The 14,267-nt window shown below is 49.2% G+C and overlaps 1 protein-coding gene across 1 annotated transcript in view; it reads right to left on the reverse strand.

The window, feature by feature from the left end:
* Positions 1-4,431, reverse strand: part of ST8SIA1 (ST8 alpha-N-acetyl-neuraminide alpha-2,8-sialyltransferase 1) — a 92,404-nt gene extending 87,973 nt beyond the window's left edge. Inside the window, exon 1 of the mRNA XM_030959409.1 lies at positions 4,112-4,431. Coding sequence (XP_030815269.1) covers positions 4,112-4,356 — 245 coding nt within the window. The 5' untranslated portion in view covers positions 4,357-4,431. The remainder of the gene's footprint in view (positions 1-4,111) is intronic.
* Between the last annotated feature and the right edge of the window lie 9,836 nt (positions 4,432-14,267).

Consider the following 14,267-nt stretch of genomic DNA (forward strand, 5'->3'; position numbering starts at 1 on the left):
CCTATCTTGCCAGCACAGCTCTCATCTGCAAAGGCACTGTGAGCTAACTCAGATCACTATTGCTCATTGTTTTCATGGCATTCAGGTATCCACCTTGAACAGATGGAGCCAAGCCTCTCTACAGCTTGCTTTCTTCATCACAGCCTCCAAATAATAACATGCAATAAGAACATTTCTTTCCTCTCGCCTTTAACCAGCTCTTCAGAACTGAACCTCTTCACCAAAACAACTCATCTCAGCGGGAAACACAAATTGCAAATACTCCATTTACCACCAGCGAAGCAAACACAACAGCAACAACAACAAAATCAAGCAAAATGTTGATGAAAACACAGGCAGGCAGTAGCACCACCTAGTAAGGACAGGAAAATGAACTGGATTTGGCTCTACACGTGGGCATATCCATGAGTTTCAGGGCAGGGCTTCTCAGGGCACAGAGGCAGAACTAACCTAATCCAGCACCTCCCAGGTCTGTTCCTAGCTCTGTCCTTCACATGCATCCAGGGAAAGCAGGGATAATTCTGTATCTGATGAAGCTGTTTAAGAAGGGCCAAACTCCTATCTAAAGCCAACCCAAGCAATACAAAGGTTAATCTCAGATTTGCCTTGAAATAGCCCAGTGAGGATCCCCAGACTCACATAACTTGCAGTGCTGCCATAAAAAGAGAAGGAAAAAACCCCATCTGAATAAGGAAAACCTTGCTGACTCAGCAACAGCAGCTGCCATACCCATGGGGGAGTGAACTGGAACTGCATCCCTGCGCTCATGAATCCAGGATGAGCAGTGGTGTGCTTGGGATTCGTGGCTCTATGGAGCTTGTCAGGCAGATAAAAAGATCCAGTTCTGCCTTTAATGAATTGCAGTATTTTAAACAGAATCGTCCTAAAGGTATTACTGTATGCAATTTACTTCAGCAAATAACAGACAACAAGTAAAAACATTCTTGCCTAAATAATCTCAGCAGCACTAGGCCCTAAAAAAACCCCTAAGCAATTTGTAAAAACAATTAGGGCTCAATAACATTAACCACCTCAGAGGATGACAAGCCATTATACTGGAGGCAGATTAGACACATTAGCTATTAGTGGCTCTAATGATGGTCTTACTCCTATTTTGACCACTTTGCAGCTCAAAATTTTTTACCATCTGACTGACAGAATATTTAGCATTTGTCAGACAGGAGATGCTTTCGCTGTATGACTACCCTCAACCTCTAGGGTCTTGAAATTTAAAGGCATCCATGGCTAATTATGCAGGTATTTATGTTTGAAAAGCAGTTCTGGAAATTCATTCACACACAAAACCCCCACTGAATCACTCCACGAGAACCAGGCCAGTCTGGGTTCTTGCACAGGGGGTCAGATCTTTCCTTGAGGTTTCTGGCTGTACAGAGAGGACAAGGAAGCAGCAGTGGAGATTGAGGGGCCACCAGCACTTGGCTGCCAGGGTTCAACCCAAACTACCCCAAATTACCCCAGTGGTTTTGCTGAACTTGCCAAGTCACTCAGTGAAGTTGTCCCTGGTACAGAAGGCAAAGGGGGAATAGTCTTTCTGAGGTTTGAAAAATATGATTTCATCAAATTAATTACCCAAGATCCACGTCAGCAATAGGAGTCAGTGAGTCTGTGGGAGGAGGAAGTCGCAGACCTAGCAGGTGTTTGCTCTGTGTAGCAGGAGCCTGGCTATACAGTCCCACAAGTGCCACTCTATTACACAAAGTAGAACTGCATTTGTAGCCCAGATTAATTCCAACTTATGCTTCAAACTGACTGAAACCAAAATTGCCTGTTAACCAGAACGTGGCAGGGGGGCTAGCGAGAACAGCAATTAACACTGTTCTTCACCAACATTTTATTAATAATACATTAAAGAATACTTAATATTAGACTATTATGGAAAGCCATATTACTTGAAAGTTCACATGCAGGTTTTCTGTGAAGCTCTGTCCCTCCTTTCCCATTCCAACAGAGACTGACATTCTCTGGAATTTTCCAGCAGAAAGTTAAATTTGGAGTTTTTACAGCTGGCTTGCTTAGGGACAGCAGGAGCAGAGCAAGGAGTTTCTGTAAACCTCAAATGTACAGCAGCTTGCCTGCCATGGGCTTCAGCTTCAAAATCTTCCATCATGAAGAGAAGCAAATTAAAGCAGCAAAAATAGAGTTCTACTTCACAAGTGTTGGAATAATACAGTTTACTCACTACATATCTCCAGCATACAATTTGTTTTAAAAACTACTTTTAAAGCAGGTTGATCTAAAGTTCATTGTATTTAGTGCTGTAAGAACTCATCAAGAGGCTCAGACAAGAAACAACAGCTCCTTTGATTGCATGAGACTCTCTTCAATAGCATCTCTGAGATAATCACTATGCTTGGAGAGTAGAAAAACATGTGGGCAAGCGGAATAGCTGATCAGCCACACAGAGTTTGTTACTAAACCATGTGGTGGAACTGTTTTGTAAAGTGGAGCTGCAGCAGCACTACCGTTCTTCAAACATTTGGTTTACTAACATGACAACTGATAGACCAAACTCTTTCCTACATAACCTATGGGGCAATTTTTAAAAAGCTGGATTCATCTACCCACAAAAATGGGGGAATTTGGTGCACAGGATCAAGACTAACTAATAGTCAAGAAGATCAACGTAGCTTCTACTGTTAGTTAAGTGCTTTAGGGAGGGATCCTGCATCTTATTGAACTTACAGCCAGTTCTGTATTAAAGTGAGGACTGCCTCCAGGCCTGCCCAATGAGACAGTATCAGCACATTCCTGCTCATCACCCATCACTGCTCAGACTTCCTCCGGGCTTTGGGGGCTACCCAACAAATGTGCATCTCAAGAACTGTAAGGTTTCTGTTATCCCAGCAGACAAGATATTCAGCTTGATATTAACATCAGCTCCAGCTCATGACAAAGGCAAATACATTCAGAAAATACTGAAGAATTTAAAATAAATCTGTACGCCACTTAAAAACAAACAAAAATATTTTTAAAAAGGAAAATAAGTCCCTTGAATTTTGGATCTGATTCATTTTACTAAAGAGGGTATTTCTGGAGGCAGTTTGATTACCACTCTCTCTGATCTTTACTTTGCTACTTGCTACAGGGAGAAAAAACCACCTTCCCTCCGGGAAAGGGAGGGAAATCTGCCTCTCTTCCAATTGCCTGTATTCTACCCAAACATGTGAGAAATTTCTGAGGGGATGCAGGTCTCCACTGCAGACGCTTTTAAAGGAGAGTGATTAGAAATTCCTGCCCAGCACAGGAGGGACGAGCTGGGTTTCCTCGGCTGGCAGCGGGGGTAGCTCGGCTGCCGCTTCCCCCTCTCCCGTGCAGCCGGGCAAAAGGCGAAACGGGCCCCAAGGATTATCGCCATTTCCCCGCCACGTCAGGAGCAGAGAGGAGAGAGAAAAGGTGCCTTTTCACGTGGCTTCTCTAATAAACCGCACAGAGCCCAGGAGCAGCGCGAAGCCTCCCGAGGCTGCTCGGATGCACATCCGCGGAAACCTTCCCGGAGCATCCCGGGCTCTCTGCAAAAACATCCATCCTGGAGCATCCCGGGAGCCGCACGGGTTCTCTGCACAGACATCCATCCCTGAGCATCCCGGGCTCTCTGCAAAAATATCCATCCCTGAGCCTCCCGGGAGCCGCACGGGTTCTCTGTACAGACATCCCTGAGCATCCCGGGCTCTCTGCACAGACATCCCTCCCTGCGCAGCCCGGAGCCGCACGGGCCGGGCTCTCTGCGGCCAGCCGCGGGCTTTGTTAGCAGCCCCGGAGCTTTGTTCGGTGCCTCTGATACCCGCCAAGCGAGCAGCATCCCATTGTGCAGGCGCCGCCGCAGCCTCGGAGCCCTCACCCCGCTGGCAGCGCATCCCTGCGGGGACGAGCCTCCATCCCCGCGCCGAGCCCCTTCCCCTCCGCAGCCAGCGGAGCCACCCCAAAAAAAGTTTTGCGGGGCAGGAGGGGCCCTGCCCGCTCGCTGCGATAGAACAAAGGGTCGGGGCAGAAGGAATAAAGTTTGGGGCTCGGCGCGGCCGGGCGGGCTCCGGGCGCGGCTGGCGGTCCCCGCTGCCCGTCCCCGCTGCCCTTGGGCCGCGCACGGCGGTACCTGAACAGCGCGACCGCGGTCTGGTTCCTCCTCCACGCCTTGCCCTGCTGCAGCAGCACGCCCTGCACGATCTCCTTCTCGTCGGGCAGCCGGTACACGGGGAACACGTAGAGCCAGCAGAGCACGAAGACGCCCAGGGCGCTGGCGCCCACGGGCAGGCGGGTGCGCGGCCACTTCCACGCCAGCCCCGCCATCCTCCTCCGGCTCCCGCAGCGCCGCCGCGGCTCCGGGCCGCGCTCCGACATCAGGCCCGCGCCATGCGGGGGCCGCGGGCGGGGGCCCGGCCCGGCCCGGCGCGGTTCGGCCCGGCTCAGCTCCGCTCAGCCCCGCCGCCGCCCGCCGCCATCGCCGCGGGTGAGCGGGGCTGCTGCTGCCGCTGCGGCTCGCTGCTCTCTCGGCGGCGGTGGCGGCTGCCGCCCTTGCTCACAGTCATTTGGTCCCTCGCGTTCCCCGCCAGATGATGCTCCGCCGCTCCCCGCCCTCCCTCCGCCTCCTGCCGAGCCCCTCGCTGAGCACCGACCCGGTAAATTTCCACCCCGCCCCGGCCGCGGGGTGCTCCGGCCTCGCTGCCCGGCCCGCAGCCGCCGGGGGAGGGAGGGAGGGAGTGAGGGAGGGAGGCAGCGGAGACCTCGATGCTGCGGGCTCCGCTCGGCGCCACGCCCGCCCCGCCCCGCCGCGGGCACCGAGCGAGGGAGGAACCCGGCCACGGAGGGAGCTCCGCTCCGGCCTCGGCCCGGCTCCCACCGGCCGCTCTCCCTCTGTGTCTCCTTCCCTGCCGGCGCCTGGCGCCCTTCCCCGGCAGAGGCCGCAGCTTCTCCAAGGCGCTCCGGCGGCACCGACCCCGGCCCGGCCTCCCTCCCCCGCCGGGACCCCCCCGGGCCGGCCTCGGGCCCAGCCGAGAGGCCCGGGCCGCGATCCCCGCGATCCCCGCCCGCTCAGAGCGGGTCCCGCACGAAGGACATGCCACAGGAACATGCGCGGGTTCAGGGACCCCGGGAGGACGGAGCAAAGCGGGGCCCGGCAGAGCCATGGGCAGAGCGAGCCTGCCCTCAGCGCCCGTCCCTCAGCGCCCGTCCCTCAGCGGCGGCGGCTCCGGCGGGGAGCGCTGAGGGCGCTCGGTCTCGGCAGCCTGGAGCTGAGGGGCCTGGGGGACAGCTCGCAGCTCTTTGTGAGGGGAAGCGCAGGGACAAGCACGGCTCGCATCGCCGCGGTGGCCCCCGAAGGACCCGAGGGAAGGACACGAAGCTGTGTCGGTGTCCGTGTCACCACCCAGAGGGTGCTGGGCACTGCCAGAGGCTCCCCGGGGAAGCGCTCGTGGGATCAGCCCCGGCACAGCTCAAGAAGCGTTTGGACAGCACTCTCCGGCACACGGTGGGTTCTTGGGGCTGCCCTGTGCAGGAGCAGGAGTTGGATTTCAATGATCCTTTTGGGTTTCTTCCAGCTGAGGATATTCTCTGATTTTCTGTGCCCGCTAGGGTGGTTGGGTCTGTGATGGGAGCACGGTGAGGGGCTGATGGTGCCCCAGCCCTCTGGAGTGCTCAGAGAGAGGGAGAGCTGGCAGAGAAGCCACCCACAAACCAAGGAGCAGCAGCGTGACCCTTGCACACCTGTGCCAGTGCCCAGCTCAGGCTTCCCGCTGGGAATCCATCTGCACACCAGGGTGAGGGTGCCCCTGCACAGCCCTCAGCCCTCCTAAATCCCAGTGCCATGGTTTCATGCCAGCAGAGCCACCCCAGCAGTAGAAAGCACCTCTCTGATAATCAGGCTGAAACATGGGAGGCACGCTCAGCTCCTCTCAGTGTCTCAGCGGCAGGTCCCACCTTCAGAGCCACTCTAGAGTGTCCCTGGCACAAAAGGCAGATCCAGCCCATCCATCTGTGCTCACCATCTCAGCCACACCTTCCAGAGCCCCCGGGAACACTGCAGCCTCCACAGACCCTGAGTGAGCAGCCAGTGCTCTCCAGACTGTCAGCACAAGGAGCCTGGGCTGTTCTGGGGCAGCTTTCAGGGCTGAGCAGTAATTAAGGGAATTAGGGGGTAATGGGGTGAAGGAAGGAAATCAGGAACAAAGTTTGATACAGTTTGGCATCTCCCGGCCTAAGGCAGCAATACAATACCATAAATACCAGCTGGGTGTTCCAACAGTGTTTTCAGCTAGAGATCCCAACGTGCTTAGTTCTCAGTGCAAAAATAAACCTGGACATCTCAATGCACTATCAGTGCTTGAGAGAAGGAATAACATTCTCATTCACGGTGTGTTGCTGTGTAGAAACATACACTGACAAACAGAACACTTACTTCATGATGCCTAATGAGCATCAAAATGCCAGAAACGTGTAATTGCAGAAGAAATATTATTTTCATTCATATTTGATATGCTACAGTTGTCTGGAGTATTATAGGTGTTCTCTAATGATAAAAAATGGGAAAAGACACTCCCATTTCAAGCAAGGCATTTTGATTAGCCTCTAGGAAAAAATATTTAGAACCAGGTAAATATTTTCATTTTGGTGAGGAAATTATTTACCAACAGCAGAATAAACCAGAATCTGTTCAGTCCCGTCTGTTAAAAACAAACAGAACCATTCAGTCTCTGGAGACTAATTCAAAACATAGTGAGCTAGAGCCATCAAAAATAAAACAAAAAAGTGATTGAAAATAAGGTGAACAGAACTGTATCCCAAGTTAGATCCTGCCTGTTTGCTCACCTTTGGTTGAGAAGAGACAGACTGGAGGCTCTGTCCTGCTTGGGAAATGAGAAAGTGGAAAAGAACGAGAGGAAGCAGGAATGACTTATTCCTTCAGCGTGCAAAGGCTTGCAGTGAATTAACTTAAAGTACACCCAATATACGCAAGATTTTGGGATATCTTGTATTTGTGATCCTGTGAGATATTCCTCAGCATTTCCTGCCCTGTTTTGTGAGCCCATTTCAGCATGAAGCCCTGGGCAGGCTGCTCCAGGTTCAGGAGAAAATGAACCCTGCTTACAAGCAAACAGCCTGAGATACTGGAGTGGCACTTTGCAACTGTTGAGAAGATACAGAGATGTTGTGATCAACAATCCACGTCTTTAAATTGAAGCAGAAAGTTGATATTCAGGCCAGATTCCACTCTTTTGAACTCCATTTCAGTGAGAATTGATGGTGAGTTTACACTCACCTCCATTACTTGGTTCCGAGTAAATTCCCAGCCAGAAGGGCCAGGTAATCCTGGGCAGGGTCTGTCCACTACAGGGAAAAAAAAAAAAAAAAAAAGAAAAGAAAAAAAAAAAAAAAAAAAAAGAAAGAAAGAAAGAAAAAAGTTGTTCTGAGAAGTGCCTTTAAGAAGCAGCACAGAGAGAAGCCACGAGTGGCAGCATGGAATAAAACGCCTTTTAAACGCTCAGGTGACGCGGCGTGGCTGTTCACGGGTCAGAAGGAAAGCACCGTGCTGAGGAGGATTTCCCGGTTTGCCCCCAAAACGCACCAGCAGCAGCATCCCTGCGTTCCCTGCTGCGTTCCTCCGCTGCCCTGCGGGTGGAGCTGACACTCTGCCGACACCTTCCTTTCCCATCATAGAATCCAGGTTTCCTTCCTGCCCTCGCTCCCAGCCCAGAACGCTGGCGAGGTTTCGAACTGCATCCTCCCGAAGATGCAGCTTTGCCTGCTTCATTCGAAGCGCCGTGTACTCCCACAGGCATCCCCTGTACCTCGTCTTTGCACTCTCTCAGCTCTCTCACTCCCAAAATAACAGGGAATTTCCCTCCACTGCAGCATCCCACACACTTTCTGCTCTGCGGAATTTAGCAGAGTTGCACTGGAATCAGTTTTCAGGGGATGGCATCCTCTTAGTGATGAAAATGTCACCATGCCCTATTCCTGGCAGACCCAGTACCTTCCCAATGCATCAGCTACCACCTGACTAAAATGCCTTGCTCTGTGCTGTGCCCTCTGTTCTGCAAGTATTTCATGCTGTGTCAGTAGAGTCTGTATGAAAATTGGATGTTATTTTTCAAGGGAAAACGAAGCTGAAAGCAAAGTAAGCACTCTGTGTGGGACCCCAGCCCTTATTCCCCACTGCCACAAATAACCAGTGCTCCTCTGCTATGGTTTTTCTTTTGACCCAATGTACAACACAAAAATAATCAGAAATCATCACCTGCCTGAACTGTCATTGTAGGCCAGCTTTGGTGTGGTGTCACCTGTGAGCAGGCTGGTTTCTCTGAATTCCTTCTGCTCACACAGGTCTGAAACTGGCATCTGCATCTCCCTCTGTAAGAACAGCACAAACAGTAGACTGTATGAATGGATGCACAGCTGCCCTGTTGGCAAATTCCCATTCTGCCTCTCCCTGTCAGAATGTACTCTGCAGCTCTGTTGAAACCACCCACAAATGTATGTTCTCACTGAAAAAGCATTTTAAGCCCCTAATTTGACAGACAGTTTTTATATAGTCCTATTAAAGGGGAGAATTGTAACTCCAATATCAAATTAATTCCTGTAAAGTCCTAATCAGAAGCTAATCAGTTTTTACCTGGCTTGTGCCAGTCCTCTGAGAAAACATCACCAGTTTGGCCACATGTTTGCCCCCCAGCTGTCATGCTGTGACAGTGCCATTGCTGTGACAACATCTGCAGTCACCCTTCCAGCTGCACACAGGAGTCAGGATGCACAAGAGTGAAGCACAAAAGGAGTGAAAACACTTACTGATGAAAGACATAACTCATTCTCTGAAACTGAGAACCTCTTCTACGAGCAGCGTTGAAAGGACTTTCAAAACAGCTTTTGATGCCAACAGTGATGCTGGCTGGTAAAAAGGCGGAACAAGAATGAGTGAAAACGTGCAGGAGTAATGACAAGGAGTGTGTCAAAGCATTAGCCACAGGTACTTTGCTTTTTGGTTCTGCATGGAAAGAAGGCTTTCTCATAAAATGGAATTTTATGTGTTTCTACACAGGCAATTTTTACAACCTCACCATCACTGCTGTACATTATTGAAGTAAGGCATAAAACCCAGACTTCTGTTCTCCGGCTCTGGCTTCAGGATGCCTCTTTAGCATGTTTTAATGCAGGTGGAAATGCCCATGTAAGATGTGGGTGGGCAGGAGCAGCAGTAAGGTGGAGACAGGCAAGTACAGGGAAATTCTGGGTGAAATTCCTGCCTGTGCAGCTCCATGGGTTTGTGCTCGCTGTTGACAGGAGGGAGCTGTGCTGCAGTTAATGAGATTAATCACACACACAGCTCCTCAGAAGGGTAAGGGACTTGCTGGGGGAGTACCAATTCAGTTCTGTTCAGCCTGGAGAACAGAAGGTTGCATGAAGACCTCATGGCAGCCTTCCTGCATCTGAAAAGGCTGAAGAGGAAGCTGAGGAGGGACTTTGATCAGGAACTGTAGTGGTGGGAAAAGGGGGAATGGGTTCAGACTCCAACAGGGGGAGAATTAGGCTAGATTTACAGAAGAAATCCTGCCCTGTGAGGGTGGGCAGGCCCTGGCACAGGTGCCCAGAGCAGCTGTGGCTGCCCCTGGGTCCCTGGAAGTGCCCAAGGCCAGGCTGGATGGGGCTCTGAGCATGGTGGAACTGGATGATCCTTTAGGCTCTTCCAGCCCAAACTTTTCTATCACTTTGTGTATTAGAACTAACATGCCAAAGATATTGTGGTTGGAAGGTCCTGTGGTGCAATGCACAATTTGTGCAGGCAATAAAGTGCACATAAAAGGCACAATGGAACACGCACACCCACATGCACAGAGACCACAAACACATCTCTGAAGCAAACAGGCTCTTCCCTTGTAAGTGCAGTTCCTTTTCCTTGGCAGCTCAAACAGATTCTGACCTCCTGTCTGACATTGCTGAGGTTTCACTTTGAGCAGCTGCTGTCAGGAAGCCATCATTCATCACTCAGTGTGGGTTAAGAATCCTGTTTGTGAGAAGGCTGTGTCTGATGTAGAGGGGGACATAATAAATTGGGTCTCACAATAAGTAATCCCTCCAGACCAGGATGAAGTGGGTAGAAGAAAAGCAGAGGAGAGGAAAAAGCTTGTTAATGTTGTTGCTGTATCTTCTCTTCCTATCACAAATGATCTTTAGTTCTGACACTTAGTGAAGTGCTTCAAGATCATCATGATTTTTTTTTATGGCCTCCAAATTTAAGCAGCATCACTTCATTGGGACCCAGGCAGAAAATTTAAAGTTTGGTTAATGGGCAAACAATAGTGAAAATTCATTCTGTCTCTTTGCAAATGTAATTAAGATGGAAGCAAGGCTCGACACAGAAATTGTCCATCAAAGGACAACAGAAAACTGAATGAAACTGAAAACAGCTGAGTGTTGTTTTCCATGCTGGGTGACAATACAAACTGCAAGGGAAGGAAGAGGGAGGTACCCTGGGCCTGTGGTGGTTTCCAAGGGAAAGCAGCCTCCCACAGGGATTTGCAGTTACTGCACAGACACAGCATCGACACCACTGCTAAAAACCCCAGAAAAGCAGCACCAGGGACCGACCTGCCCATTCCTCTGCTGAACCTGAGCCATGCTTTGCATCCCAGAGCACAGCAGCTCTTTCCCAGCTGTTAGATAACGTGATCCCACCATGGACTGCAGACACACAGACATCTTTGGCTGTGCAACTTCGTCATTCCTATTTTTCTCAGGGTATTTAATCAAATGTGAATCCCCTTGGAAATATTTGAGGGGCTGTGCTTTGCCTCTGTTTTGAGATTAGTCCTGTGAACCACTGGAAAGGCAGGGAAATAACAGTTTTCTCTCCTGAGAAGAGACCCAGGAGATGGATGGCTTGGTCTCACAAAATGTCACACTGCTGGCTTGTCAGGCAGGGAGGTTCCACAAGTCATTCGTTCAGCCAGCTGGTGGGAGAGAGCCTAAGAGATAACATAAACTGGATGGGAAGATAAATATCAACAAAGCCCTTTTATTTGGAGACTCAGCATACTTTTCAAACTGCCTGTTCACTTTGTGGGGAGTATGACATTGTAAGTTTACAGTATTGTTGCAGTGTTGCACAATGAGAGGGTAACAGAAAATTGCCAGTGTATCAGAAATTGAGCAAAGAACAAAATCTTTGATGTGCAAATAATCAGTCATCTGGTAGCAGATGTAATTCTACCATCATTAACATGATTTCTGCTGAACTGGAGGGATCAAAAGATACATTACTGTGTAAAATAAGCAGTCTGAATGGAGGTAACACATTATTGAATGCCATTCAAAAATCAATTATTAAAATAAAGTCCTTACTTGCATAGCATGATGACTTTTGCAGACTTGAAGATTCAAACAGACATGAAAAAATTGCTGGGAAAAAAGCATAGTGAAGTGCTTTGAAACAGCTTTGGAATGTAGGCCACTCAACCAAACTACATGAAACCACTGAGCTCCTTCCTGTCAGGACATGAGAAAGCTGTAAATTGTGGTGAAGGCTATTGTTTTAGTCACTGTAATCACAAATTGAGGAAAAAATAAAGACATGGATATCTCTTTCTGGAGCTGTCTTCAGAGAAAAAATGGAAATGCAAACGTTACCTGTGGATCCCCAGGCTGGAGCTGCCTGGACTGGTCAGGGCACACACTGAGGGAGCCTGTCACTGCAGGAGGAGAGAATGATTTGCAGCATGGAGGGGGGTTTCTCTCAGCAGACCCTGCATTCCCCAGCTGCAAGGTTGGAGCTGGGTTTGGGTTTAGGTGGTGAGTGTAAGCAGGAGCTGCCCCACGTCCTGCCCTGGGCTGGGCAGGGCAAGGGGTGAGGGAGCTCAGAGCCCAGCTTGGTCCCACAGTGCCGGCTGCGCCACAGCTTTGGGGCAGGGGGCTGGAGCTGGCACTGGGTGTCCCACCAGGAGCAGGGAGCATTTCCAGAGGGGGACAGTGCCAAGTGTGGATCAGCTTCCCTCCCTTGGAAGTGAGTGTCAGTGTAAGGAGGTGTTCCAGCAGGAACACGTGCTCACATGCCTGGGAGCTGTGGCAAACGGGAAAGTCTCTCCTCAGCAGCAACAAGAAAACACAGCTCTGCCCACATGGAGTTCCACACTGTGGATGGAGCTGTCAAAATACTTCCCACAGCTGAGACCTGGAGGACAGAGAAACACTCTGCTGCTGCTGAGAGCCTTTACTGGAACAAACAATGCGCTGTGTGCTGCACTTACAGTAATTACAAACATCCAACATCTTGCATTTCTTTTCCTTCCACAGATTTTCCAAACTGCAAATGTTGAATCAGCAGATAACTCCTCAGATGGAAATCTGGGAGCTTTGCTGGCATCTGTCTGTAGCTTTACAAGGATGAGTTTGTCCATGGAGGCTGAGCAGGAGGTGAATGTGGAAGGACAGCTGGGTCAGTCTGCAGCGATGCTTTTCATCAGCACAGACCTGATGGAACAGAGGTGTTCTGTCACTGGGGTCAGAGGGTTTATGATTGCTGGCTTTGGGGCAGGGATCGGGGCTACAGTCAGGCAAAATTTGAGCCCTAGGATTTTGCTGTAGCCTGTGCTGCTCTGCCTTGGGTGCCATCTCCATTAATTCTAAAGCTGGGGTTTTTTCCTGCATGACACAGATTGCAGGAGCAGATTCCCCTGGGTTTTCAGTCAGTGTGTGTCCAAACAGTGTCTCCAAATTTTTGGGTGATGAGTTCAAAATATTCCAAGCCTAATTCCAGTGATTCATTTTGTGGTTATTCAACACGAAATGCCCTTGGGTGTCAGATTTCCAGAGGGGTTAAATACTCACAACTCAAATGATTCAGTAGCTCTAAAATACTGTTACAAAACCATAGGAAGATCATGTTAAACCTAGAGAAATTCAGCAAGACATTTCTGAGCTAACTACCAATCATCCCTTCTAATAAAGGAAGGATCTTTTAGACCAACTTCAACCAAGTGTATTATCCAATTTCACAGGGAACTGAAACATTTGTCACAATGTGGGGAAAAAAATGGGGAGCATTTAGAGGTTAGGCTGATTTTCAGTGTGTCTGTTAAGATTTTCTTTTCCTCTGATTGTTAACTTAAGAGCACTTGAGCACTGTACAGCAGTGTCCTAAACTTAACTCCACTTTCTCATAGGATAGAAATTAACCCAAACAGCTAAGGAAGAAAATAGATTTTGTGACTACTTTACTGCCTCATCCATCTGTGACCAAGAGTTAACTTTCAGAAGTTTCCTTAATCCCAGAAATCATAATTTTCTGGGTGTTTGAAGGTTTACAGCTCAGATGCCACTGCTCAGACATTGTCTCAGCAAGTGGGTGTTTCCCCTCCTCATTCCACCTATATATCCTGCTTTTCTTTGCACAACTGCATTTTTCCTACTAATTCTGACTGTTCTGAGGCTTCAGGTGCCTTCAGTCCCCCCTCATTCTAGCAACTGAAGAATTATTTTGGACATGATGCCAGAGAACAGTCAAAAAATATTTGAATTCTCTGTCATTAAGGTAGTCAGGGCTAATATAATATGAGATTTTCTTATGGGAAAAGTAAGCATAGATTCTAAAATGCATAGAAGTAAAATTAAATTTAATTTGCTTTCTTGTCATCTTCATAGATCATATTTTCCTTTTCTCTTGCTGCTTCACTCCCACCTATTCTCATAATCTGCAAATTACTTTAGTCTGAGATATTTCCTGTGTGTTAACTGCATTTCATTGGCTGCCAATTCAGTTTTCTGCTTCTGCACTTGCATTTGTATTTAGGAAACATGATGAAAATTAATATCATAATTATACCATTCAAGCAAATCATATGAATTAAATCTGTGTCTAGCCAGCCAAAAATATCTGTGGCTGTCATTGCAGTGTGCATTTTTTCCTTCTCCAGCAGCACCATCAGACAGTGCTGTGCTTTAAGGCCAGCCAGCAGCTGAGAGCCAGAGTGCCCATCCCTCTGGCAACCCTATCCCAGATGGGACCTGGGCAGGCAGAGGGAAAAACTGCTCCCTGTGTTACTCCATGGGCAAGGACTCCATAAAGGAAGAACAAAAACCAAGCTCCTTTCCTTTGTAAGCACCACCTTTTAACTTTCTCCCAAAATATTCATTCTGATTTCCTCAAAGCTCCTGCAGAAGCGTGGCACTGTTCATCCTGAACAAACTTCTAACCAAACAAGGCACTAAACCCACACAACCTTTTGTATTTGCCCAGCTGCAATACCCATTTTTCCTGCCCAGCTGCA

The sequence above is a fragment of the Camarhynchus parvulus genome, chromosome 1A (genome assembly GCF_901933205.1).
Source record: "Camarhynchus parvulus chromosome 1A, STF_HiC, whole genome shotgun sequence".
Classification (NCBI taxonomy): domain Eukaryota; kingdom Metazoa; phylum Chordata; class Aves; order Passeriformes; family Thraupidae; genus Camarhynchus; species Camarhynchus parvulus.